At 44.7% G+C, this 27,964-nt stretch overlaps 1 protein-coding gene across 1 annotated transcript in view; it reads left to right on the forward strand.

Moving 5' to 3' along the window:
- The first annotated feature begins 3,741 nt into the window (after positions 1 to 3,741).
- MYO5C (myosin VC) overlaps positions 3,742 to 27,964 on the forward strand; it is a 103,302-nt gene continuing 79,079 nt past the window's right edge. The window contains exons 1-7 of the mRNA XM_030318166.1: positions 3,742 to 3,904; positions 14,480 to 14,590; positions 20,361 to 20,526; positions 21,113 to 21,257; positions 24,315 to 24,471; positions 26,390 to 26,533; positions 27,539 to 27,620. Coding sequence (XP_030174026.1) covers positions 3,878 to 3,904; positions 14,480 to 14,590; positions 20,361 to 20,526; positions 21,113 to 21,257; positions 24,315 to 24,471; positions 26,390 to 26,533; positions 27,539 to 27,620 — 832 coding nt within the window. The 5' untranslated portion in view covers positions 3,742 to 3,877. The remainder of the gene's footprint in view (positions 3,905 to 14,479; positions 14,591 to 20,360; positions 20,527 to 21,112; positions 21,258 to 24,314; positions 24,472 to 26,389; positions 26,534 to 27,538; positions 27,621 to 27,964) is intronic.

Below are 27,964 nucleotides of genomic sequence, written 5' to 3' on the forward strand. Positions count from 1 at the left end.
TTTAAAAAGAACTTAAAAAAATCCTTACATATGTGTGTATGTGTGTGTGTACATATACATACATATATATATATATATATATATATATATATATATACAACAATATCTACTAACAATATTGAGCATTGCATACCTAATGATTCAGCAGTTCTACTCCTTTTATATATCAAACAGGAATGCATATGTTTGTGCATTGAAAGACCTATGTAAAAATGTTTATAGCAGTGTTATCCATAATAGCCACAAACTGAAATAACCCAAATATTTATCAACAGGAGAATGAATAAACAATAGAATATTTATATAATGGAATACTATCTAGGAACAAAAAATAGCACACTTTAGCTATGTACAACAGCATTGTTACATGTCACGTAACAAGCCAGATGCAAAGATGATACACAAATAATTTCATTTATAAAAACATCCAAAATAGGTAAGACTAACTTACGGTGAAAGAAGTTATAACAGTGGTTACCTTTGAGGGGTAATGACTTAAAGGGACATCAAAGGTTTGGGGATGTTAGAAATGTTCTATATTTGGATCTGGGCGGTGGTTACTTGGATGTGTTGATATGTCCATGTGTAAGAATACATTAAGCTGTACACTTATTATTTGTCTACTTTTCTGTATGTTATTCTTCAATAAAAATTGTATTTAAAGGGGCTCCTGGCTGGCTCAGTTGGTAGAGCATGTGACTCTTGGTCTTGGGTTAAGGGTTCAGGCCCCATGTTGGAAATAGAGATTACTTAATAAAAAATAAATAAAAAAATATAATTTTTTATTTAATTTTTTTTTAATGCTCATTTATTTTTGAGACAGAGAGAGACAGAGCATGAACAGGGAAGGGTCAGAGAGAGGGAGACACAGAATCCGAAACAGGCTCCAGGCTCTGAGCTGTCAGCACAGAGCCCGACGCGGGGCTCGAACTCACGGACCACGAGATCATGACCTGAGCCGAAGTCAGCCACCCAACCGACTGAGCCACCCAGGCGCCCCTATAATTTTTTATTTAAATGATAAAAGTGGCTAGACCTCTAGACCCTTCTTAACTCTGAGCAACCAGGTAACTCTTCCTACCCATTTTATGCCTTTTTTCTTTATGTTGTTATTTTGGACCAGAGGTACACAACATTAAGTTCATCATAATCCTCTTTTTTGTGGCACCTATCACTGTTGGTCTGTGCCAGGTTCTTTGAAATTTTTTTGGTTCCTCTTTTTTTCTTTTTAAGTTTATATTTATTTATTTTGAGAGAGAGAGAGAGTCTGTGCACATGCAAGTGGGGGAGGGGCAGAGAGAGAATCCCAGACAGGCTCTGCTGCCAATGTGGAACCCAATTCGGGGATCGAACTCATGAACCATGAGATCACAAACTAGGCCAAAATTGGTTGCTTAACTGACTGGGTTAAGCCCAGTTGCTTAAGCCACCCAGGAGCCCCAAGTTCCTCTTTTTTCTTTATTCACCAATCTCATTTCCCTCAACCTCAGAGATATTCACTCTCACATATTTAATTGGATGACTTTGTAATTTATCATCCACACTTTCATTTACATATACTTTTTTCCATGAACAACATATTATTGCAGTCTTTGCTAGTTTTGAAATATATATAAAGACTTGTACCATACGTCCATTCAACATGGCTTTTTACATCTCTCTGAGTCAATCTAAGTAGATCACATCCATTCTTGCTGGCAGCTATAGAGTATTATACTATATATATATATACACACACACACATACACACTATTTATTCATTCTCCTGTTGATGGATATTGATGAATATCTCCTTTGATATGTAACTGTGTTGTGATGAAGATCTACTTAACTTTTTTCAGGTCTATGTGATAATTTATCTGCCTAAACCTATTTTTTTATTTTTATAGTTTTTTAATGTTTATTTTTGAGAGAGAGAGAGAGAGTGGGAGAGGGGCAGAGAGAGGGGGAGACACAGAATTCGAAGCAGGTTCCAGGCTCAGAGCTGTCAGCACAGAGCCTGACACAGGGCTCAAACCCACAACTGTGAGATCATGACCTGAGCTGAAGTCAGATGCCCAACTGACTGAGCCACCCAGGCGCCCCATGCCTAAACCCATTTTTAATTAACATTCTCAAATTGCTCTCTTGAATGGTGTATTAGTATAGCTCCCACCAGTTGTGGGAGCAAAAAGTTATTTTCTCACATCCTAGTTGATGTTTTTCAAGCCGAATATTTTTGCCAATCCAATGAGTATAAAGTTATATCTCCTTGTTTTCATTTGTATTTCTCTGGTTACTAATAAAGTTGACATCTCTTTATGTGCTAACCAGCCATTTGAGTGTTCCCATGGACAAACTACCTATTAATTTCTTTTGTAAATTTTTAAAAATTGGACTTAGTATCTTTTTAAAACCAATTTACAGTAGTTTCTTGTCTATTTTAGATGAATACTATACATATTAATCATTTGTTGGTTGTTAAGTTGCAAGTGTATTTCCCAGTCTGTTGCCTTTCTTTATGAATGGTGGTTTTCCACTGAAAAGAAATCTTTCCTTTTGATGACCGCAAATTCCATCATTTTTTCTTTCTATGATTGTATCTTAAGACATTCTTTCCTAACCCAACATTTAAAAGGTGTTACCCTTCATTTTTTTCTTAAGAATATTATGGTTTTACTTTTAAGTTTTCATCATGAATCCATCTGGAGTTTATTTTTGGATACAGCATTTGCCAAGGATTTGCTTCTTCTCCCCTCCTACACACACACACAATGGGCCCATCTATTAAATATTCTTTTCTTTCCCACTCTGATCCTTAAAGCCACCATATAATGTGGGGCCCTCTTGGGGGACTCCATTTTGTTCCATTATTCATTTATCCATTCCCATGCCAGTATCACACTGTTTTAATGATGATGGCTTTGCGATATCCCTTAATACGTGTGGGGCAAATCTCACTTCTTTGGTCCTTGTTTTGAAGAGTGTCTTGTTATATATGAATTTTACTTCATATAAAATATAGAATAATTGTACAACTTTTCAAAAGTTCTGCTAGGATTTTTATTCCAACTACATTAGACTTACACATTATATTATTAATTTGGGTAGAATTGACACCAGTACAGTATTAAATAGTGCCATCCATGAAAATGGCATCTTACCCTGTCCCCAGCCCTCACCCTCAATTTATTCAGGCTTTCTTTTATGTCCTTGAAGAGAAATTTAAACACTTTTCTCCACAAAGGCCGAGCGCATTTCTCTTAGTGTAATCTCTGGACACTTTATATGTTCACTGATGTTGTAAATATCTTATTTTCCATCTTTCTATAACATTTTCTGAATGATTATTGCTCACATAAAGGAAAAGGATTCATTTTTACATTTGATTTTGAACATGGTCACCCGGCTGAACTGTCTTACAAGTTCCCTTGGACTTTTCTACGGCAATGGTCACATCTGCTGCTCCTTCCAGTAAACACGCTGCGGACTAAGGAAACTAAAACCTGGACGGGAGCGTTTCAGAACACACCTGTTTCCTGCCTCCAAGAGCCAGCGAATCCTGGGCGGACCGCTCCGCACCCCCGCCAGGTGGACCCACTTGACCGCCGAGCCCTGGCCGCGAGGAGGCCCGAGCCCTGCCCGCAGCCCCCGCCCCAGCCAATCGCGGCGCCGACCTGCCAGGCTGGGCCCAAGAACCAATCCGCGACTTCTCTCCTCCAGAGGCCGCTAGCCCCGGGGAAGGTAGTCGTCGCAGGAAAACTTACCCCGCAAGGTGGCCCCGCGCAGATTTACGCGGCGGCCCCGCAGTTACCTGCCCCCGGGTCTCGAAGCCGCGCGCCTAGTCCCGGAGACTCGCACATTCGCGGCCCTCCAGCTGCTCTGGCCTGTCTCGCCCATGGCGGTGGCCGCGCTCTACACGCAGGTACCGAAGGGCGGGTGCGCGGGAGGGAAAATGGTTCGGCGCTAATGCTGACTGTACCTGGCGCCCAGCCCACACCTGGGCACCTGGCGCACTCGCCGCAGGGACAGGTCGCGGAGGCCCTGGGGATCGGCGGCACCGGAGGGCTCCGGCTCCTGTCCGCGGGGGAAAGCGCCTCCGCCCCGCCCCGGGAGCCTGGGTCCCCTCGGAATGGGAAGACCGAGTGCGAGGGGCTGCCTTCCCGGGCCCGAGCTTCTCGGTGCCCCGGGGTCGCGCGTCCGTCCCCACCTCTCGTGCCTCTCGGTCCCCTCTTCCCGAGCCACAAGTGAAATCAGAGTTGCTCACAGGGACATAGAAGTCTCAGTCACGGGCAAATAATAGTATCCATGATTCTCCTGGTCCTCCTCAGAGAGCCCTTGAACAAGAAGCTTAGGACCGCGGTATTCAGGATGCTTTCTAGAATTACTGGGTCTTCAGAAATGCCTCGCGCTCATTTAAGTTCATCTGATGTCCAAAGGTGCGGCTGCCTGCGCGTGCGGGGCAAGCTTCACCGGTGCTAGAAATTGAGGGCTTCTGTGAATCCAGGGGTCACAGGCTCTTCACCTAACACTTATACGTCGTTTCACAATTTATAAAGCACTTCACATACACCCTGATTCTGGGAGTCACTCTAGAGCATTCCTCTGAAACTACCTCTTCCCCAGGGCCAAGGACTCCACAGCGTTCTGACACCCAAAACCTTCTGAGATGAGCTTGGCTAATTGTCTGGATGAAAAATAATTTGAAAGTGTTGGCCCTTTTGAAAAAAAAAAAATTTGAAAGGCTATGAAGGCAGATCCTCTCACACCCCAGTGGAGTAAAATCTGTTTCCCAATATTCAAATGGATGACACTAGAATCTGTCCATTTCCCCTGAACATGCTCTTGCTTTATATTTAAAAAGACACTTTCCTGTAGATATAAACAATAGTTGTAAATAATTGTTTCACAACTGTTTAAGCAAACTTTTTTCTTCTACTTTACTGAATTAGTAATACAAGTACAAACCATCCAAATGCCATTGTGCCCTCCAACACCTTTCCACTAACTAGACTTCTAAATGGGCAATGTTTGAACCATGACTGTCCTAGAATAGTTTATCAGTGAGAATGTCAACCATCAGATATCTGACAGTGCTTCTGAGGTCTTCAACTTACTGGAGGTGAAAGAAAATCTTGGCACAAGGCAATTCTTGGAAGATACTTTGGAGAACAGAAAATTGTTGATTAACCTCTTTTAGGTAACATTTTTATTCCAGAAGCAAAAATACACAGGTGTGAGCTTCCCTATCATCAAGACCTTACACTACAAGTGTTTTTAAATAGCAACTAGGTAGCAGGCATAATGTAGGAAAACTGATACGGAAGAGTTTTCTAGAGAAGAGCTTAGAAGGACAGAGAATCTGAGAATCCCAGAGCCAGAGGGAGTCTTGATGTCCCACCCTACCCATTTGGTGTCCAAGTAGACACCTTTGTTCTGAGGCTATCTCTTCTGTCCCAGGTCAGTCAGTCCCCATATTGTCAGTTCCAGAGGTGGGAAGCTCCCTGTTTGTGTAGTTGCCTGTTTAGGTTTTAAAGAGCTTGCTGTGCTAAGAAGTTCTTTCATTTTTTTTTAAGTTTATTTATTGATTTTGGTGGGGGTGTGGGGCGGCATGCAGAAGAGAAAGAGACAGAGAATCCCAAGCACGCTCCATTCTGTCAGCACAGAGTCCCACACAGGGTTCAAAGCTACTGAACCGTGAGTTCTTGACCTGAGCTGAAATCAAGGGTCAGACATTTAACTGACTGAGCCACCCAGGTGTCCCATGTTAAGGAGTTCTTTCTTAAACTGAAATAAAATCTAAGCCCTCTCCCTTGCTTCCCTACCGCTTCCTGCAACCCTCCCAAGTCCACAGATTTAGCCATTTGTCCTAGAATGCTAGCATACAGGGTTGGCTTAAGCCAAAGTTTGTGACTGGGACCCTTGGCCTCCTTTAAGCTCCAGAAGTGCTGCTTCTCTGCATAATCTTAGCCACACAACATTTTAAAACAACTTAAAACCCATTTCTGCACCCAGGAGCAAATAGTGACTCTGCAGCAGGGTGATGTGTGGACTGTCCATTCTGGAACCCCTGTGTGACAGCCACACCCATCCATGATCTCCAGGCTACCTCATTCAGTCACTATATACACTGCTGTTACTTGCCTATCCCCTGTCTAATCTCCCTTCCTGCTATGCCTTGAAGACAGGCGTATTATCTCCCCTAAAACATTTATTTAGCACTTTCTGTACATGAAACATTGTGCTTGGGGGAGGTTAGAAAGACTTTTTTTAAAGGATAGTCTTTCCTCTCAAGGAGTTTTCGAATTAGTGAGAAATGAGAAAGGTCAAATAATTCAATCTGCTGAAGCCCTAAAGGCATGGAGGAGCCTACTGGGTGATAGAGCTGAGAAGGGGAGGGTTGTGCCCAAGAATTAGATTGGGGCTTTATACTCTGGTGAAGATTTTGAGTGGGAGAAGATAGGATCAGGGGCTGTGTTTTAGGAATTTGGGTACACTGACAATGCCCATGACACTCAGATAGCTGAATTCTCAGGTCATCTTAAGTGTCCGGGAAAGAATTCAGGCTGCAGTATTGGACAGGGCAAAAGGAGACACAATCCAGGGAGGCTGTGGAGGTAGGTGATGATAAGACTGGACTGGGGAGAGGAAGAGGTCAAAGATGACTGTAGAGGTCAGAGTCTGGATGATGAGAGCAGGGGGTGCCGTTGACACAGGCACAGCAGGAGGAGGAGATCTTATGAAAGTCAGGAGGCAGAATTTGTCCCTGCAATAATTGAGGTGGTGAAGGAGTTTCTAGGGGCCAGTGCTCTGGGAGGTTAGAGGTTGGTGGAGAGGTTGGGCCAAGAGTCTTCTGCCCAGAGGTAGTAGTTGAAGCCCAGGGAGTGAGAGCCTTGCCCAGGGTGAGACGAGAGCCAAGACAGGACACTGGGAAATACAACTATTCAGAGGGGCCCAAGATGGAGCCATCACAGGGAGGAGATGGGAGAGCTGGTAGGGGAGCATAGGAAGAGAGGTTCTGAGAAAGAGGGGACTCCTGGGAGAAAGTGTGGTGAGAGTAGCAGTAGCTGCCGGGATGAAGTGTAAAATGACCCATCTCTTTCAAAAGCTATTGGCAACATGCCCTGGAAGTGTTGAGAGCATTTGACCCAGAAGTTCCATGATTTAAAATCTCGCTGAGAAAAACCGATTTGGCCATTCACTGTTGGAACCTCTCTGGAGGCCCCTGTCACTTTCAGACTCACTGACCAGCCACAAGGTTCCACCTCTGCATCTCCCCACTGCCTGCCCACTCCTACCTCAGCTCACTCTGCAAATTTCCGGCCATCCCTTGGTGCATTCCTGCTGCTGGTCAGCACTCTATGCCTTGGCTTGCAAGACTCCGCTTGCAAGACTCCCTGTGCTTAAAATAACTGCTTTGTTCAGTAGCGCCTCACCTTCCAAATTCAATTTGAGCAGTGTCTTTTCTGAGAAATATTTACAGCCAGCTCCTCTGGACACCTTGCATGTTGATTTGTCAACACTCATTAACTGTCTCCCCCATTGACCAAGAGTTTCCAGAGAACAGGGAACAGTGGGGGCTTAAGCAACATTTAATGTGTGCACGCATGCATGAATGAGTTTTTCTGCTTTCAGAGAGAGCTGTGGGCCTGAAGAAGATAATGATGGTTACTTGTATCTTGCAATCATGGAGCACTTCTTCTGTGCCAGATGCCATCCTCAGAACTTTATATACCATCTTTCATGGTTTAATTTTAATAAGCAGTGATATGTGTAGATGTTGTTATACCAATTTTACAAATGGCTCAGGTTAGGTAAATTGCCTAAGATCACATAGAAGTGGAGGAGGAGGCAGGATTAAAAGCCTCTGTTCTTTTTTTTTTTTTTTTAATGTTTATTTATTTTTGAGAGAGAGAGAGTGTGCATGAGCAGGGGAGGGGCAGAGAGAGAGGGGAAGACACAGAATCCAAAGCAGGCTCTAGGCTCCGAACTTTCAGCACAGAGCCTGACATGGGCCTCGAACCCACAGACTGTGAGATCATGACCTGAGCCAAAGTCGAACGCTTAACTGACGGAGCCACCCAGGTGTCCCAAAAGCTTCTGTTCCTAATACCTCCCACTACCACAACTATGGTTCAACCACCTTTCCATCTTCCTCCTCTTCAAGGGAGGAAGGACACAGAGGACTCATGGGAAGTCCATCCACTTTATAGTTGTATATTTGCTATACGTGAGTATGGTTTTTTCATCTAAGATATTGGGCAAAGTGGTAAGTGGGCAGTGAGGCAGAGAACTCTGTGGCATGCCTCTAGAGATATTTCTTAAATTGTTCTGGCTCATTAATTGGGACTCAGGTTATACCTGGTTTTAGCCACAGATTCACAAATTATATTACCCTTCAGTCACTTACTACTCTTGCTTGTGAATAAGGAACTCACAAGATATCTGCAAGGAAGTTTTGCTAGAACTCAGATGTGCAAGGTGAGAAGTGTCTTGACTAGCAGTTCAAGATCTCTGTCTAAAATAAAGTCAAAATTCAGTTTAATGGCTTTCCATTTGGCCAATGTAAGAAGCTTTTAGACTTCTATGTATCATTAATAACTCTAGAAAATTAGAGGTATCCATTGTATTATATATGGGTACTTCAAAAGAGTAAAAAAAAAGTATATAAAGACTAAAATACCAAGTTTTGTCTTTAATTGGTGCAACTAAACTGGGAATTTGAATATTTTGTTCAATAGATGTTTATGGAATGCTGGCTATGGGGAAGTTATTGTGTTGGGTTCCAGGATACAAAGACAAGGCTCTTAAAGCTCAAATGCCAGTGAGGGGGGTGGAAAGTTACCTCAAAACCTCTGTGTCCCTCTGGGAAGGGACAGGGAGAACTCTAAAGAGGAAGCATTCAATCCTGCCTGGGGTGGAGAGCAATAGGTAAAGTGCCACCAAGGAGAGGAGTTGTGAGCTGAATCTTTGTTTGCTCACTGGCCAGGAGAGGAGGAGTGGCACCGGAGGTGGAAGGAACAGAGCCAAGGAAGAGCTTGGCATGTTCTAGAAACTGCTAGTGGATTGGGTGGCAGCTGGCAGAGGGTGGACTGAAGAGGCAAGGAAGCCTGAGGAGGAAAACTGGCTAGGACAGTGACTTCCAAGGTCTGGCTGCTCATCAAAATCTATAAGGGACTGGGGGCGGGAATTTTAAAGCTTTCATCTTGCGGGGGCCCACCCATGGAAATTCTGATTCAGGTGCAGGTGAGGGAATCTGTATGACCACAGAAACCTGGTGCTTTACCTGGTTGAGGAAGCACTCAGCAGACTGTGACGTCTGTCAAGAGAAGATTGGTGGGGGTGGGATTGGGGGAGGGGGAGCTGATTGACGGCCATGGCAGTGGGATGAATAGGACAGATAGGTGAGACTTGTTTAAGATGTAGGCTTTCCAGCACCTGATAACCATTTGGTTGTTGAGGGTGGAGGGAGAGAAGGGAACCCAGCACTGTCCCAAGTTTTTGATTTGAGGGAAAAGAGAACTGAGGAGGAGTGGGTTTGGGATAGACATAATGGTCATTAGAGCTTAGAATTTATGAGTGTCCAAGGACATTTAGGGCCTGATGTCTGGGAGACCACTGGACACATGGTCTAGACCTGTGGAGAGATCTGGGCTGGAGGTCTCACGTGCACAGGTGCCAGGGCAGTCCCCGAAATCATGGGAATGGAGGACACTCTCTAGACAAAGCCTGTCAGGAAGAGGGGCTAGGAAGGACACTGGGAGACAGAGGGGAGGCTAGGGAGCCTGGGAAGGGCCTGGAGGGGTGAGGGAGGGGCAGCGGAGGGAGCATAATATCACTGCCCTGGCCTGGCTGACTGGGAAAGTGGAGACTCTCTCCCAGTCCAGAGAGCTGCTAGGAAGGAAATGTGTGATATTCCCTATTTCCTGTAAAGTCCTCAAGCCCTTTCTGTGGCTGACATCAGTTGATGCCTTCAAATAGGCAGGCAACACGAGAAGATGCCCTCTTCTCTCATCTGACCATGTAGGGTGGGGTATTCGGATGTTCCTGAAGACAAATCACTTCCTAAGGGTCACGCTCCTAAGTCTTTGCCTCATTGTTGAGCCTCCCTTGGCTTGGAAATAAAGGTACAGCACGATTTCCCTTCGTGGGAGGGTATTCGCAGGAAGGATGTGGGAGGCAGGCACCTCTGCTCCGTGGCCCCCCCTGCAGGCCCGTCCCTTGAGGGCTTGGCAGGCAGTCTGAGTCCGGAGGCTCCTGCTCCACAGGAACGAGTCACACCGGGGAAATCACATGAGAGCTAGTCACACTGTTTGCACAGACTGCGTTTGTTTGTCTAAATTCTGCAAAGCGAACTCTTCCTCCCGGTTGAAGCACTGCCTTGTGGGTCGAGGAATGTGAGGAAGGAGGGAGGGACCCAATGGGTGTAACTGACATGCAACTGGATAAACTTTGTCATGTTTACTTACCAGGCTGGGTTGCAGCTGCAGGGCCCTAGGTGACTGGCAGCATTGCTGGCAGAGGCACCAGGCCTGGAAGGTGTGGGTGGCCTGGAGAGTCGGGGCTGAGGAGGCCATTTGTATGCACCACCCCTCAAAAGAAGCCAGCTTTCAGTTCCATACATATCCTAATACTGCCTACCATTGAATTCTGCTTTGGGCTGAAACAAACCAGCCTGTGTGCTCTCAAGTAGATGGTTGCGTGTTGAGAGTTCAAGATTATTTTCAAAGCCAGACTTATTTAATTAACAAGCAATTCAAAGTAGGATTTGCAGGCCCTGGCTCCATGGAATCCTGGCTTTTGAGACTTTGTGTGGGGTTTGATGAGCTGCTGACATCTTTGGGGTCAGTAAAACAAAAGGCTTGGATTGGCTTTGGTGACCTTAACATTACTTCTCAAAACTCCTGGCTTCTGTGGGAGGATCTCAGGGATCTCAGCTGTAGCCCCCAACTGGGATCCTCCTCAGAATGCCTCTACTTTCACCTGTTTCACAGAGCAGGCCGCCACCATTTCATTTGAAGTCAGCTTTCTTTGGCTTTAAAAAGAACTATGACAGACAACCTGGAGCAGACGATCTCCCAGGACCCTAAATCTAGGACCTAAAATTCTGTCATGCCACTTCATGATATAGTGGGATATTCCATTAATGAATCAGCTTTATGAGATTAGCAATAAATGTTTTTTTTAATTTTTACTTAATTTATTTTTTAAATTTACATCCAAGTTAGTTAGCATATAGTGTAACAGTGATTTCAGGAGTAGATTCCTTAATGCCCCTTACCCATTTAGACCATCCCCCCTCCCACAACCCCACCAGTAACCCTTTGTTTGTTCTCCATATTTGAGTCTCTTATGTTTTGTCCTCCTCCTTGTTTTTATATAATTTTTCTTCCCTTCCCTTATGTTCATCTGTTTTGCATCTTAAAATCCTCATATGAGTGAAGTCATATGATATTTGTCTTCCTCTGACTAATTTCGCTTAGCCTACTACCCTCTAGTTCCATCCATGTAGTTGCAAATGGCAAGATTTCATTCTTTTTGAGCAATAAATGTTTTTGATAGCAGACTGAAGTAGAACATGGTAGCCCATGGCAACAAGTATGTGTGGAGTGGGTGTGAGTGTGTTTATGAGGCTTCTATCCACCTACCTGCATGGACATGTATACCTAACTGTGTATCATTGCCCTCTAGGTTGTTCTTCCATTTTCTCTGTCTCTGTGTCTGAAATCTTATCCATACCTCTCTCTCAGCTACCTATCAAGAATTAAAACAACCCAAATGACTTAGGGACTCATGATTGATACCCAGCAAATGAAATATATATTTTTCTTTGCTTAAGTAAGTCAATTCATATTAACTAATATGAATCAACTCCTTAATCAACTCACTCCTAGTCTAGTACTGGCACTCTGAAACTTGTTTTATACTTTTCTTTATTGCCTCCAACAGCATATGAAAATTTTAAGTATACAGTGAAGTCAAAGGGACTTTATAGCGGACATCTGTCCTACCACCTAGATTCTACCATGAACATTTTACCATATTTGTTGTATTACATGTCTATGCTTCTCTCCAGCCCTTGGGCCGTCTTATTTTTTAAAGCATCTTAGAGTAAACTGCTTACATTGCTACGTGTCCTCCTAAATATTTTAGTATGTCTATTGTTAAGAGTTTCATATTTGTTCGGTTCTTTGTGTAAAATTTTCAGATAGTGAAACACCAGTCTCACGTCTGTGTTCAGTGGTGTTTGAAAAGTGCTGACCACCCATGTAACCCAAACCCTTTCAAGGTATAGAATGTTGCCATCACCCCCAGAACATTCCCATGAGAGCCTTCCCACTCACTCCCCAGCCCTACCTACTCCCAGAGGCAACTGCTGTTCCTATGTTTTCCCCACCTTACATTAGTTTTACCTGTTCTAGCACTTGATTTAAAGGGATTCATACATGGAGGTGCCTGGGTGACTCAGTGGGTTAAGCATCCGACTCTTGATTTCATCTCAGGTCATGATCTCACTCACAGTTGTGAGATTGAGCCCCACATCAGGCTCCAGGCTGGGCGTAGAGCCTGTTTAAGATTTTCTCTCTCCCTGTGCCCCTCCACCACTTGTGCTAACGTGCTCAAGCTCACTCTCTCTGAAAAAAAAAAAAAAGAGGGGGGATTCATACATAGCATACTCATTTGTGTAATGTTTCTGTGATTCAACCTAATGTTTTGGAGATTCATTCATATTCTTGCTTATATCAGTAGTTGATTCTTTTCATTGGTAAGTAGTATTCCATTGTATGAATATACCACAGTTTTGTTTGTCTTTTAACTCATTCTCCTATTAATGGACATCTAGTCTGTTTCCAGTTTTGGGTTATTATGAATAAAGCTACTATGAACATTTATGTTCAAGTCTTTTTTGTGGACATATATATTGACATTTGCTTTTAAAGATTGTTTATTCTAAGAGTAATACATGCAACTTGTAGAAAATACATAGAACTATAATAAGGAAAATTAAAATGTCATAATTTTATTGCTCAGAATCTTTTTGTGACTGAAAACTCCTGAAGGTACAATCTCTCAACAGAAAGGAATATTTACTCATGGTCACCAGGCACCAGTAGACCACGGGCCTGATGAGCAAAGAGATGCAAATATACACATATGCACACATGCAGCTCCAGGTTAGAGATCGGCTGGGTTAGTAGGGAGACCATGCTGACTAAGAGGGAATGCCTTTCCCTCCGGGTAACCCAGCACATATACATAATAGATGCTTAGCAAGTGTTTAGTAAATGAACGAGTGAATGAATGGACGAGCAAACAGAGGAACGGCCCACTGCAGGAGAGTGTGAGATGTGGGGTCCGGGTGATTACTGCAGAGGGGAGAGAAAGGAATTAATCATGGACCTATGACAGCTGCAGTCTACAAACATGGCAGCCACCTCATCTTCATCTTGAGCAGCATTCAGGTGTCTTGGTGAGTTCTGGAGAGAGACACGGCCCCTCATCAGTGTGCCAGTGTGAATATTAGACATGTGGGTTAGTTGCTAGGGCTGCCTAACAGTATGCCGTGGACTTGGCGCAACAGATGCCCATTTTCTCACAGTTCTGGAGGCTGAGAAGTCCAAGGGTGCAGACAGCTGCTTCTCACCGTGTACTCCCATGGCCTTTTTTGGTGCATGCAGGTGGAGAGAGAGCATGCATGTGAGCTCTCTGGTGTCTCTTCTTACAAGGACACTTATCCCATCATCAGATGAGCGCCTTATAACCTCATTTAACCTTCACCCCCTCTTACAGACCCTGTCTCCAAATTCAGTCACATTGGAGATTAGGGCTTCAACATAAGAATTTGTGGTGAGCTCAGGGGTGGGGGGACGTGATCCAGTACATAGCAGTGTGGTTCTGCCTAAGACTTATCCACCAGCACTGAGCCAGGTGCCCCCACAGCTACATCTGGATTTCTACACTTGCCGCAGCGGGAATACCTGGCTTCTACCAACCAGTGCTGAAATAACACTGCTGTAACCACACTTCATAGCATCTGGCAGAGTGCTTTCAACGACACAGTCTAACTTAACCTGGCAGCAAACCTGTGAAGTAGGGACTGTACCCATTTTGTGGATGAGAAGAACGCAGTATAAGAAGTTAAGTGTCTGGCCCACAGCCCCTTAGCCGATCCGTGGTGAACCAAATCCCTCTGCTCCAACTCTTACAGATAGTGTCCAGAGCTTCCCATTAAGGGACTCGTGATTTCCCTTCCATTCCCAGGCTTTTAGTTTCCCAGGAGTATTTAGGAGGCTTTGGGAATTCCGTTGCCTATGAAAGGAAGCAGCTAGGCCTGGTGCACTGTAGACATACTAAAGATTACTTCATAAACAAAAATTAGGTAAAATACTCCTAATGAAGGAACTGAGTAGACAGAAATATCCCTGAGTCTAATTATCTAATGATCTGTGTTTTTGTTTTCCAAGTTCTGAAATTAAGCCTGTTTCATTCTGTTGGTCAGTACAACAGGGTATGGATTCCTGATCCTGAAGAAGTTTGGAAGTCTGCTGAAATAGCAAAGGACTACAAAGTTGGTGACAAAGTCCTGCGACTTTTGCTGGAGGATGGAACGGTGAGGGTCCTTGATGGCTGTGGCTGCCACAATGTATGAAGGGTAACTGGGATGTATGTGGAGGGGGCACAGCCCCTGTGGGAGGAGCCTGGGAGAGGGCACATGGGGGGTCATCCAGAGTGGCCGGCTGGTGCTGTGGGTCCACTATTTGTACCGCACCCCCCCACCCCACACACTGCCCTAATGAAGGCATCAAGTGCCCTGTGCTGCATACCTGGGCATCCAGCATGGCTGGGAGAACACTGGAAAGTGATTTGCCGTTTTGTTTAAATGTTTATTTTATTTTTGAGAGGGAGAGAAAGAGCATGTGCACAAGCAGGGTAGGGGCAGAGAGAGGAGGACAGGGGATCTGAAGTGAGCTCTGCACTGACAGCAGAGAGCCCCATTGGGGCTGAAACTCATGAACCCTGAGATCATGACCTGAGCTGAAGTCGGACGCTCAATCAACTGGGCCACCCATGCACCCCAGTAATTCACCATTTTGGTTTCATGGGTCTCAGCATAGACACTGGGCAAAGATGAGAAACTTGAAGAAAAGTGGTTGGAGCCTAAGGCATCAACCAGTAGAGAAAAACCTCAAGGTGGGAAGAGGAAGAGAAGTAGAGGAAGGAGAGAGAAATCAGGAAGGGAGAGGGAGGGGTGAGAGGAGAACAGAAGGAGGGAAAGTCCATCTGTAGGTGGTTGGATAGAAACAGGTAAGAATTGGGAGCTCCAGGATGGCATGTGGCAGGGTGATTAGGGAACTGACGGGAGAAGGGACAAGAGGATAGGAATGCCCAGCTTTGTGTGACGTTGTGAAGAGCCTGTCAGTGCTGGTGTGGCAAAGGATCATGTCAGTGGTGGTTCCTGTGCTGCAGTGGACCTGTGATCAGGCCCTCTCGAAGGCTGGATGTGTCTTTTGATTAACAGCTTCTGCAGATTTTACCACTCCTTTAAGTATCATGAGCTGTCCTTTGCCCCCGTAGCCATAATGACATCCCACTGGATCCATAGCTAGCATGAGTCAACTCTCTGGATGCAGAGCTAGACAAAGTATTCATGTTCCCTTTGGATGTCAGAGTTGGTCCGGGGAATATCATATGAATATTAAAATGCTGGAATTTTTGAGTCATGCACATGGTCTCTGTAGAAACAGGACACTCTTGGGGCATCTGGGTGGCTCAGTCAGTTGAGCATCCAACTTCGGCTCAGGTCATGATCTCTTGGTTCGTGAGTTTGAGCCCTACATGAGGCTCACTGCTGTCCACGCAGAGCCTGCTTCAGATCCTCTGTCCCCCTCTTTCTTCCCCTCCCTCGCTTGTGCTCTCTTTCTCTCAAAAATAAATAAACATTAAAAAAAAACAAACAAACAGGGCACTCTATTTCCAATCAGACTGTCCTGGATTTGGGAGTCATCTCCTGAGATCCCAGGTAGGAAGATGAGCAGAGCAACTAAAGACACTTCCTCAAGAAACATACTATCTGGATTCAAAACCTGTGAAGGCCACTTGCTAAGTTTATGACCCTTAGCCTCTAGCTTTCCTCATATGCAAATTGGAGTTAATAATAGCAGGACAGGGGCGCCTGGGTGGCGCAGTTGGTTAAGCGTCCGACTTCAGCCAGGTCACGATCTCGCGGTCCGTGAGTTCGAGCCCCGCGTCAGGCTCTGGGCGGATGGCTCGGAGCCTGGAGCCTGTTTCGATTCTGTGTCTCCCTCTCTCTCTGCCCCTCCCCCGTTCATGCTCTGTCTCTCTCTGTCCCAAAAATAAATTAAAAAAAAAAAATAATAATAATAGCAGGACCTCACAGGGTTGCTGAAGATCAAACGAAATGATCCATGTGTGCGGACCACTGGAGAGAGAGACAGAGAGGACACTGCTACTTCCATTTAGCTAACCCTTCCCCACCAGTAGCTCTTTGCAGCCTTGTGGAGCACTTCCTGCACACACTCTAGGTTCTCATTAGGGATCAGGTGTCTCCACGGAGAAAAATCTCAGACTGCAGCTGCAGTGGCAGTTTGCAGCTTTAGTGAAGTCAGCAGGGCTTCAGGTAGCGACATTCCTGGCTCTGAACCCCAGCCCACGAGAGGCAGGTAAGTGGGCACGTGGCCAGATAGCTCCTTAGCTTTACAAAGCCTGCTTTGTGTAGGAAAATGTCACCTCTGCCTTCAACTGTTAATCTAATGTTCTTTATGTTTTCTCCCCTCCCCCCAATGACTCTCTTGATTTTCTCTCTCTGTCTCTCTCATACATAACACACACGCACGCGTGCATGCACGTGCACACACACACGGGCTGAACTAGAAAAGGAGGTTGTTAATTTAAAACGTAACAGAAGAACTCAAGGAAAGAAGTTATATATGAGCAACAATTTATTTTACTCTCAAAATAAAAGTCTATAGATTAAGAATATTCTGCTTAACTGAACTCCTGTCTTATACCAGTCACAAAAATTAATTCAACATGGATTAACGACTTAAATGTAAGACCCCTAAACCACAACACTCCTAAAAGAAAACATAGGAATAAAGCTCCTTGCCATAGGACTTTGTGATTTTTTTGGATTTGACACCCAGAGCACAAGCAACAAAATAAAAAATAAGTAGATGTGACTACATCAAAGTAAAAGGCTTCTGCACATCAAAAGAAGTTGTCCACAAAGTGAAAAGACAACCTACAGAAGGGGAAAAAGTATTTGCAAACCATATATCTGATAAGGGAGTAATATCCAAAATATATAAATAATTCTTACAACTCAAAAGCAAAAACAAAAACAAACAACATCAAAAATGAAAACAAGGGGCGCCTGGGTGGCGCAGTTGGTTAAGCGTCCGACTTCAGCCAGGTCACGATCTCGCGGTCCGTGAGTTCGAGCCCCGCGTCAGGCTCTGGGCTGACGGCTCAGAGCCTGGAGCCTGTTTCCGATTCTGTGTCTCCCTCTCTCTCTGCCCCTCCCCCGTTCACGCTCTGTCTCTCTCTGTCCCAAAAATAAATAAACGTTGAAGGAAAAAAAAAATTAAAAAAAAAAAAATGAAAACAATACTCATAAAAGAAGGGCAAAGGACCCGAACAGACAATTTTCTGAAAAAGATTTTTATAGATGGCCAGCAGACACTTGGAAGGATTTTTGACATTCCTAGTTCTTAGGGAAATGCAATTCAAAACCACCATGAATATCACCTCACTCCTATTAGAATGGCCATCATCAAAAGGACAGAAAGTCCCAAGATGCCTGGGTGGCTCAGTCGGTTAAGCATCCGACTCTTGATTTCAGCTCAGGTAATGATTTCACGATTCATGGGATCAAACCCTGCATCAGGCTCTGCACTGACAGTGTGGAGCCTGCTTGGGATTCTCTCTTTATCCCTCTCTCTGCCCCTCCCCCATTCTCTCTCTCTCTCTCTCTCTCTCAAATATTTAAGAGAAGGACAAAATAACAAATGCCGGTGTGGATGTGGAGAAAAGGGAGACCTGTGTACTGCTAGTGTAATTGTAAATTGAACAGTCACTATGAAAACCAGTATGGAGAACCCTCAAAAAAATTTTTTTTAAGTTTATTTATTTTGAGACACAGAGAGAGCATGAGTCGAGGAGGGGGAGAGAGAGAGAATCCCGAGAAGTCTCTGAGCTCAAGATGGGGCTCGATCCCATGAACCATGAGATCATGACCTGAACTGAAATCAAGTCAGATGCTCAACCCACTGAACTATCCAGTCACCCTCAAAAATTTTTAAACAGAGCTACCATATGATCCAGCCGTTCCACTTCTGGGAATATATCTAAAGGAAACAGAAACACTAACTCAAAAAGATAGCTGCACTCCCATGTTTATAGAGCGTTATTCACAATAATCAAGATGTGGAAACAACCTAATTGTTCATCAACAGATGAATGGATAAATAAATTGTATATATGCAGCACCTGAGTGGCTCAGTCAGTTAAGCATCTGACTCTTGGTTTCAGCTCAAATCATGGTCTACAGTTTGTGAGTTCAAGCCCTGCATTGGGCTCTGCACTGACAGCGCGGAGCCTGCTTGGGATTCTCTCTCTCTCTCTCTCTCTCTCTCTCTCTCTTTCTCTCTTTCTCTCTTTCTCTCTTTCTCTTTCTCTCTCTCTCTCCCCCCTCCCCCTCTCCCCCTCTCCTCCTCTCCCCCTCTCCCCTCCCCCTCCCTCCCTCCCTCTCCCCCTCCCCCTCCCTCTCTCTCCCCACTCTTCTCTTCTCTTCTCTCTCTCTCACTCTCCCCCCTCCCCACCTCAGAATAAAAAAAAAAAAAAAAAAAGGATACAAACATCCAGTTACAAGATAAGTTCCAGGAGTGTAATGTGCAACATGATGACTGTGGCTACACTGCTAGGAAAATTAAACTAAATCTTGAGAGTTCTCATCACAATGAGAAAATTTTTTTCTTTTCTCCCTTTATTATTACATCTTTATGAAATGATGGATGTGAGCTGAACCTACTGTGGTAATCATTTCATAGTATATGTAAAACAAACCATTATGGTTTATACCTTAAAATTTTACAGTGATATATGTCAATTATTTCTCAATAAAACAGGGAAAAACAATATTCTGCTGGGGGCAGGTCCATGAATATATTTGCACTGAAAATGGAGCAGGCAGCTGTCATGATCCAATATAGTTGGCCTAGATTGCCCTGAGCTGCTCTGCAAACAGACCAACCAACAACAAACCAAATCCTCTCAGCATTGATAGGAGGCATTAGGACACATGCTTCAGAGCCAAACATATCCATACTGTGTGACCTTGGACAAGGAGCTTAAACTCTTTGAAGCTGTCTCCTTAGCTGTTAATTAGGGTACTCATGCCCTCCTTGGAAGGCAGTTTTGAGGAGTGCTGACTACATGGCATAGGGTGTGCATAGCGGGCACTTGCGAGGGGACAGCCAGGTCACTTTGTGGAGCTGGTTCAAGACCAGGTATCAGAAAGAAGGCGGCCTGGGAAAGTGGAAGGAAAACAAGCTTGCTGGATAACCTTGATCAAGTCACTTCCCCAAGCTGTGAAATGAACGTAAAGGAAGTTAGAACAGGTGGTCATAAGGTCCCATGATTCTCTGCCATTTGGAGCCCAGTCGTCTGTGGTGTCAGCACCACTAGGCTTGCTAACCTCTCCCTTCTACTCAGGCACCTATTTTGGGAATACTAGGTGAAGTCTACCAGACAAGAGACCATCCCCAGCAAGTTACTCAGCCCAGGGCTGAGGGTAATGGGAACAGGCAGCCTTATAAGGGGGGCATGAGCCCTCAGACAGGAGTTACAAGCACATGGATCTTCTCAAAGAGTCACCACCACTCACATGGGCTCCTTCAGACACTTCTCACCACCCAGCAGAACCCTGTTTTCAGACAAAAACTTGGGTGGCTCTCAACATCTAAACTGCATACAAGTGGAGCCCCGTGATAGCAATGAGATGGTGTGCCCAGGTCCCTGCCCACATGGCTTTTCTGTACGTCTCATGGAAGCTTCAGTGAGGTTCTATAGCTCTGAGGACCCCTGGTCTGGTCCAGCCAGTCTTCTCACAGATGGGAGAAGAGGGGCCCAGAAAGAGTGAGTGACTTACCCCAGGGCCCATGTCCAATACCCTCGTCCCCTGGCTCCCACTTTCCAAGAGTCAGCCATGGAGATTATTTTCTCATTACTACACATAGGTTTGTTTTTCAGAGTGTCAGGGACCACTCCAAACACATGGTAGATAGGACAGAGGACTAGAGTTCAATAGAAACACCAAGGATATTTTACTTCTTGAACTTTAATTTCATCTTTGTCCATAGGAGCTGGATTATTCCATTGATCCAGAATCTCTGCCTCCACTTCGGAATCCTGACATCCTCGTGGGTGAGAATGACCTCACAGCCCTCAGCTATCTCCACGAACCTGCGGTGCTTCACAATCTCAGAATCCGCTTTGCAGAATCCAAACTCATTTACACCTACAGTGGTAAGGAGAGTGATTCTAGGAGAGCAGGAATGACCCGGAAACACAGTGCTTGCTGTCTAGGGTGTCCTGAGGACATTTTATATCGTGTTTATGTTAGAAATGTTGACTTCTGCCAAAATGTGTACTCACAGCTACACCTTTGCCCAGATTTCTATCTAACAAGCACAGAGGTTTGATCTTCAAGAGTCTGTTGTAAACAGAAGTGTCTACAGGTGGGGAGAATCTTCATCAAGAATTGATATCAGACTTCCCAGAAAAATATATCTGGGTAAAGCTTGTGTTTGAGTTTCTCATTGGATTTGATACATTTATGACTTACTTGGGGCAACGATGTTATCATATATTTACACTGAGAATTACAAAACCTTTCAGTTTTAGGGCATTCCCATCCGCCATCTCATCCAACTCTGAGAGTAGCCCAGAAGTGTGGGTGGCATCTGTAGGCAACTGAGATTCGGAGCATTAAGTGATCTGCCCAAAGTCACATGGCAGGTTTAATAACTGTCGGAGCTGGGCTTACTCCAGAGAACCTGGAGAAATGGGTGACGGTCAGAACCTCAGCGTTGCATCTGACATCTTTCCCCAGGAATCATTTTGGTGGCTATGAATCCTTACAAGCAGTTGCCAATCTACGGAGATGCCATCATCCATGCCTACAGCGGGCAGAACATGGGCGATATGGACCCACATATATTTGCTGTGGCTGAAGAGGCGTACAAGCAGATGGCCAGGTAGCCGCTTACTGGGTGGGACTTCCTCTTACTCTCCCAACACTCCTGCATTTGCTGGGCCCTCACAGTGGAGGGGAGACATCTGGTGTGGTCTCATTAAAGGTGACCATACGACCAGAGAGTGAGGGCACTTGGTAGAGCAGACTAATGAGTAACAAATGATTGTATGTGGAACCTGTCTAGACCGAGTTTCCTGGTTTTTCTTCCTTCTAAGTAGTCAAAGGTCAAACCTACCAATCTGGGAAAAGCAGATGCTTCTCTTGCACTGTGTTTGGTTGGAAGAATATTGATTTATTCTCCACTGTGAGATGTTTAAGCTTTATTCCCCATCTAGCCCAGCAAAAAGTTATGATGGATGAGCACAGGTTTTAGATGTAAGAGCTTTGGAGTTTTATCCTCTTTCAGCTTCAATGTCCTCATCTGTAAAGTATGAAGAATAGAGGGGCACCTGGGTGGCTCAGTCGGCTGAGGGTCCAGCTTCGGCTTAGGTCATAATCTCGTGGTCCGTGAGTTCGTGCCCCACATCGGGCTCTGTGTGGTCAGCTCGGAGCCTGGGTCCTGCTTCCGTTTCTGTGTCTCCCTCTCTCTCTGGCCCTACCCCACTTGCTTTCTCTCCCTCTCAAAAAATAAATAAACATGAAAAAAAATTTTTTTAGGTATGAATGAAGAATAGAAACACCATCTTATCTTTGCTGATCCTTTTACAGTTTGAAAAGAACTCTCCGGACAGTGGTCTCCTTTAAGTCTTGCAACACCCCTGTGAAGTCAGTTGAGCCACCATCATTGCCCTCATTTCATAAATGGAAACCTGAGGCACAGAATCTGGACCCTACATAATCTAGGCAACCATCTGAGTGTCCTCAGCTTTAGTGTCTTCCATCTGTGAGCCAGACACTCAGAGAGCACCCATTCTACGTTCCACTGCTTATAATGAGGAAAAAATAATGGTGGTGTGTGTGGTTCTCTCCTACCAAGAAGGCTGGTGGGCATTTTAGAACTCGCATGGCACCTCTCTCAGTCATCAGGGACTGGATGCCTTTTAGATCTTCTGTCCGTGGAGTGAGACCCTCATCCTGAAGGCAAGCTAATACTTAGCCATCTCCTCCATATTGTTGGCACCAGAGTGTCAGAGGGGAAGTATGTGCCCCTCCTGGTTAAAGAGACTTCCCAGAAGCCCCACAAAGACTTCTGCTCACAGCTCGTCTAGGACCTATTCACAAGGCCATGCCTGGCGGCAAGTAAGGTTGGAATAGGTAGTCTTTCATATGCACAGCAGTGTTCCCACTGAAAATTGGGGCATAGTCTCTAAGATGGAGGGGAGGAGGAATGTTGGATAGAGATTCACCAGTTAATAACCAGTTACCTTGGTCTCTGCTACAGCAAATTTCCTCCAAACTGAAAAACACCCGTGGTTCTAGGATTTGCCCTGGCTCCCTATAAGTCTTCCAGGCACTCTGCAATTAAGGTCCATGGCTCATAGCCTGATGGGCCAGGGCTGCTCCTGTACGTCAACAGTATGAGCTCACTGGAGCTATCGGGCTGAGCCAGTTTCAACTTGAAAAGTCCATTTTCTCTGGAGGCCTGTCTGTCTAAATGTGATAGAACTGAATGTAAGGTAGGTTTGTACTGGACTTGCTGATACTAACCTGGGAGTCAGAAAAGCCCAGCTTTACTAAGCCCGGCTCCATTTCTATCTGGCGGGGGACACTGTAGGTGTCCGTCACTGATCTCCTCAGAGTCTTGCTCTTTTGGGCAGGAACTCCATCTCTGAGGTGCTCCCAGCATTCACAGGGAGGTGCTCTGCCCTGGGTCAAGTCACCTTACCTTTCTGAGTCATTGTTGTACCATTCCATAAAAATAGATACATGTGGCATAGGATTTTTGTGAGGCTTAAATGAGGATCCTTATAAAGTATCCATGGAGTGCCTTGTATCTATAAGCAGTGCTGGATACATAGAACAGCTTTATAGTACAGTCCTGCTATCACCTTATGATGCGAGAAGTTGAATACATTTTTTTAATTTTTTTTTTAATGTTTATTTATTTTTGAGAGAGAGACAGAGCATGAATGTGGGAGGAACAGAGAGAGAGGGAGACACAGAATCTGAAGCAGGCTCCAGGCTCTGAACTGTCAGCACAGAAACCAACTCAGGGCTCAAACTCTCAAGCCATGAGATCATGACTTGAGCTGAGGTCGGACATTTAACTGACTGAGCCACGCAGGCACCCCCAAGTTGAATACCTTTTTAAAGATCTCCAGCATGTGGGCTTACTGAGCACCTATGTTCCCAAGCATATTTTGAATAATTGCTCTCCAAATAATGCCTTTAAAATGTTTTATGTTTATGTGGGGATACAGAGGAGTTGACCTGGGCCCAAGATGGCTTTCTTTAGAGGCCTGCTTGCAAGGTTGGTATAGCGTTAGCCTCTGGGAACTTGGATTTTAGGAAGTTCCCCACCATTATCCAATTGAGGAGAGAGGTTCATTGTACCTTGACTATGTAGATGATGTGGTTCATGCTGAGCACCTGCCTTCCTTCAGGGCATCTGGAATTTTGGTACATGCTCTGCCTATGTGACCAGCCCCCAATACAAACCCTGGCCACTGAATCTCTAAAGAGCTTCGTGGTAGACAGCACTTCCCATGTCTTGTCATAATTCATTGCTGTAGTAATTAAGGATTCACACTCAGCTTCCTCTGGACTTGGCCCCATGTGCCTTTCTTCTTTGCAGAGTTAGCCTTTTGGTGTGATGAATCTTAGCCATGAACATGACTGTGTGCTGAGTCCTGTGAGTCCTCCTGGTGGGTCACTGACCTGAGAGGGTCTTGGGGGACCCTCAACATGGGGGACAGGGCAAGAAACAAAGTTTAGCTTGATCACATAGAAAAAAAGACTCGAAGGGAATTCACTGGAATGTTAAAAAGTAGTTACCTTAGAGTAATGAAACAAAGTTTACCTTCTCTCCCCTTGTCTGTGTTTTTCTTACTGAGTACATATTACCTTTTTAATAGGAAAAAAACAGTATCTAAAAAATCCTTTAATTTACTTGCTTTAGAAACAATAAAAATCAGTCAATAATTGTAAGTGGGGAGTCAGGTGCTGGAAAGACAGTGTCTGCTCGCTACGCCATGAGATACTTCGCCACCGTCAGCAAGTCCAGCAGTAACGCCCATGTGGAGGACAAGGTTCTGGCATCGAACCCCATAACTGAGGTGTGTACCCTGCGGGAGGTGGGGAGTGGGGTCACAGGCAGCAATGTGCAATAATGGAGAAGTGGATTGGTTGTGTATATGTTTCCCTGGCTAACCTGAATCTCTCAGCTTTAAAGACCATAGAAGTGAGGGCCAGAAAGTCTGTTCTCTGATAGGATTCGAAGGAGCTTGAAGAAGAGACTACCCTGCTAAGGCTCTCTCCTCAACCTGCTGGGCTAGAAATCAGATTTCAGGAGTCCTGTGTCTATATTTATATACCAAAGGAAATTTCCTTGACCACAGACACCACTGGTGCACTGAGACCACTGGTGTTCTTCAGCCAATGACACCATGTTTCATGAGCTGATTGTTAAATATTCAGAAATTTTTTGGTAAGCTGACTATTAAAATTTTGATAGTTCAACATCAGTCACGGTGGGAATATTTACACTTTATAAATTGGCAAATGCCACATATCAAGGCTCTTCTGCTTCCCTCTCTGAGAGCTGATCCACCAGCCCAACTCTGACTGGGAGAGCAGTGTGAACAAGACCAGTCCTTATGGCACCCAGGAGCAAGGAGACAGCCCTTAAGGAAGAAGGGTCATCGCAAAGGCTCAGGAGATGATCAAAGGCCAGCTCTGACTGCTTTGCAAAGTGGGAAAAGGACTGATTTAAATTTATTTGGAAGCATTGCAAAAAATTGAGATCATTAGATTCCTAGACCTCTCTCCCTGTTTTCTCAAATCAAAATCATCAGTGTTTATCAGGCCTATTTTGTTTAAGCCCCTGTACCAGATAATATAGGAAGTAATGGAAAAGAATAAGCCCCAGTCCCCAAGTTGAAAGACTCCTCTAACATAAACACATTTAAAGTTAAATGGAGGGACGCCTGGGTGGCTCACTCGGTTAAACGTTCAACTTCAGCTCAGGTCATGATCTTACGGTTTATGAGTTTGAGCCCTATGTTGGCAGCTGCACTGACAGCGTGGAGCCTGCTTCAGATTCTCTCTCTCCCTCTTTCTGCCCCTCCCCTACTCAAGCTGTCTCTGTCTCTCTTAAAATAAATAAACTTAAAAAAAAAATAAATGGAAACATAAACCACAATCTAAGGTAGCAGTAGAAAAGTTGTCCAGAGGTACTGCCCAGTGGGTAAATTTGTGTGATTATTTGTTTAAGGTTGGTCTCACCCACTAGATTATAAGCTCCACGAAGGCAGGACCGTGTCTTCTTGGTTCACCTTTGTCACCCAAGGACGTGGCACATAGCAGGTGCTCAGTAAATATGTGTTGTCAGAAAGCATGATGACCTGGGCAGGAAGTACAGTATGTGTGCATGAGAAGGGTACTTCCAGATGGAAAATGCTCAGGAAGGGGGAGGGGATGGGCAGAGAAGAGACAGAATTCAAGAGTAGAAATAAAAAGCATAAGTCATGCCTAGAATATGGAAAGAATGGGAGAGGGCAGTTTTTTGGTTGAGTGGAAGGTCTGGGTAGAGAAGTGGTAAGAGATAGGGAAAGAAATAAAGTTTGAATGATGTGTTCTTTTAATTGAGCATCTATAATATTTGGGGCATGGATGTGGTGATCCTCCCAACTCCGCAAGCTGCGTATTATTCCCGTGTTACAGGTAAGAAATCCAGACTTGGAAAGATGAAATCAGTTTTCTAGCATTACACAGACAGCAAAAACAGGAGCCTAGGAACCATGAAACATCAGAACCTGTGCTCGTTCTAATCCTGCTCAGTATCTCCTAGCAAGATGGAGGAGAGCCTTGAATGGCAGGTAGAGGATGTGTCATGTCCCCTCTGAGCTTTGGGCTGCTTCCCTCACCCGCCCCCCCCAACCTTCCTCTGCTAAACAGACCTTCTCCCAGCCTACAGGATTGGATTTTATTAAGCAAAGATCTTTTTAACATTATTGAGGGTTCTCTGTTTTGTAGGCTGTTGGAAATGCCAAGACCACCCGCAATGACAACAGTAGTCGGTTTGGGAAATACACAGAAATCAGGTTTGATGAGAGAAATCAGATTATAGGAGCCAACATGAGAACTTACCTGCTGGAGAAATCCAGAGTTGTCTTTCAAGTAAGTATAAAAATATCAGTTAAGTTTCCTTTTTCCCAACTCTTAAAGTACTGTTTACACTTACATACTCATTAGACAACCTACATTGCTTTGTGACTTGAAGAATAGAGTTTCCTGTCTTTCATTTGTATTTTGGCTTATTTTTTTTCTGTTTCTTAAAAACAAAAAATTGATGGATAGATGCGATATCAGTGGAATGATATGACTCCACCAAAGGGAAGAATTATGATTTTTAATTTTGGGGCATTTAAAAGATCCTTAGTGTTTAACAATCAAGTTTCTCTTTCTAGAACACAGAAACTGCTTGAAACAGACAAAGATGTTAGACTGGCTTTTCTGTCAGGAAGGGAATGGGCTTACAGCTACTGGGGTGGGGGGTGGGGAGTTAGGAGAAAGAGCCTTCCATCAGTAAAGTGGAGAAAATTCTCCTAGTTTTGGCCCAGGAGAGTAACAGTAAGCCTTATATTGCAGGATGTTTCTTAAAATTTTCAACTAGTTCAGGGGCCCCTGGGTGGCTCAGTCTGTTGGGCATCTGACTCTTGATTTCAGCTCAGGTCATAATCCCAGGGTCATGGGATCGAGCCCTGCATCAGGCTGAGCATGGAGCCTGCTTGGGATTGTCTCTCTCTCCCTCTCTCTCTCTGCCCCTGCCCGCTGCTAGCTCTTTCTCTCACTCTCTCTCTCTCTCTCTCAAAACAAAAATTTCACCTAGTACAAATTACATTATTCTCACTTCGCAGAGTGTTTTCATTTACTAGCATTTTCTCTGGGGTCCTTGTCTGGAAGGCAATCATGAGCCAGCAGCTCTCCCTCTGCCAGTGAGCCAGCAGAGGGCAGCAAGTTGCTCACAGACTTATCAACCAGAGAAGAAACCCATGTAAGTGTTGGTGTCTGTGAGAGCAGAATTGTCAGTCCACGTTAGCCATCTAAGACCCATTACCTGAAAACCTCATGTTTTTACTGTAAAGGGTTGCCATAACTTCAGGATTTTTCTTTATTTTACAGTCAGAAAATGAACGAAATTACCACATTTTTTACCAGCTCTGTGCATCTGCGCAGCAGTCGGAATTTAAACATCTTAAATTGGGTACGTGGTGGTGATGTATGGAAGTATCTGTCCCTTTTATGTAGGGGATTAAATTCTAGGTTGATTTCTTCTTACAGTAGTATCACTTAAAGAAATATTCTGTTCCAAGACATAAATCCTTGGGTTTAGGGGTGGAACTGATGCATCTAACTAAGGAGATACATGGAGGGGCAGGGTGGAGACCTTCAACTCCAGGGATTTTTTCAAAGCTCATGGGTGTTCATGATCATACAGCCAGAACTACCTGAATAAGGCCTCCTGACCACTGGGACTTGGTACTGTAAACCCCTATGCTTTTCTTTACCTGAACTTCCTTGGGTAGCCGTTTTTCCAACATGTAAGAC

The sequence above is a fragment of the Lynx canadensis genome, chromosome B3 (assembly GCF_007474595.2).
Source record: "Lynx canadensis isolate LIC74 chromosome B3, mLynCan4.pri.v2, whole genome shotgun sequence".
In the NCBI taxonomy this organism is placed as follows: domain Eukaryota; kingdom Metazoa; phylum Chordata; class Mammalia; order Carnivora; family Felidae; genus Lynx; species Lynx canadensis.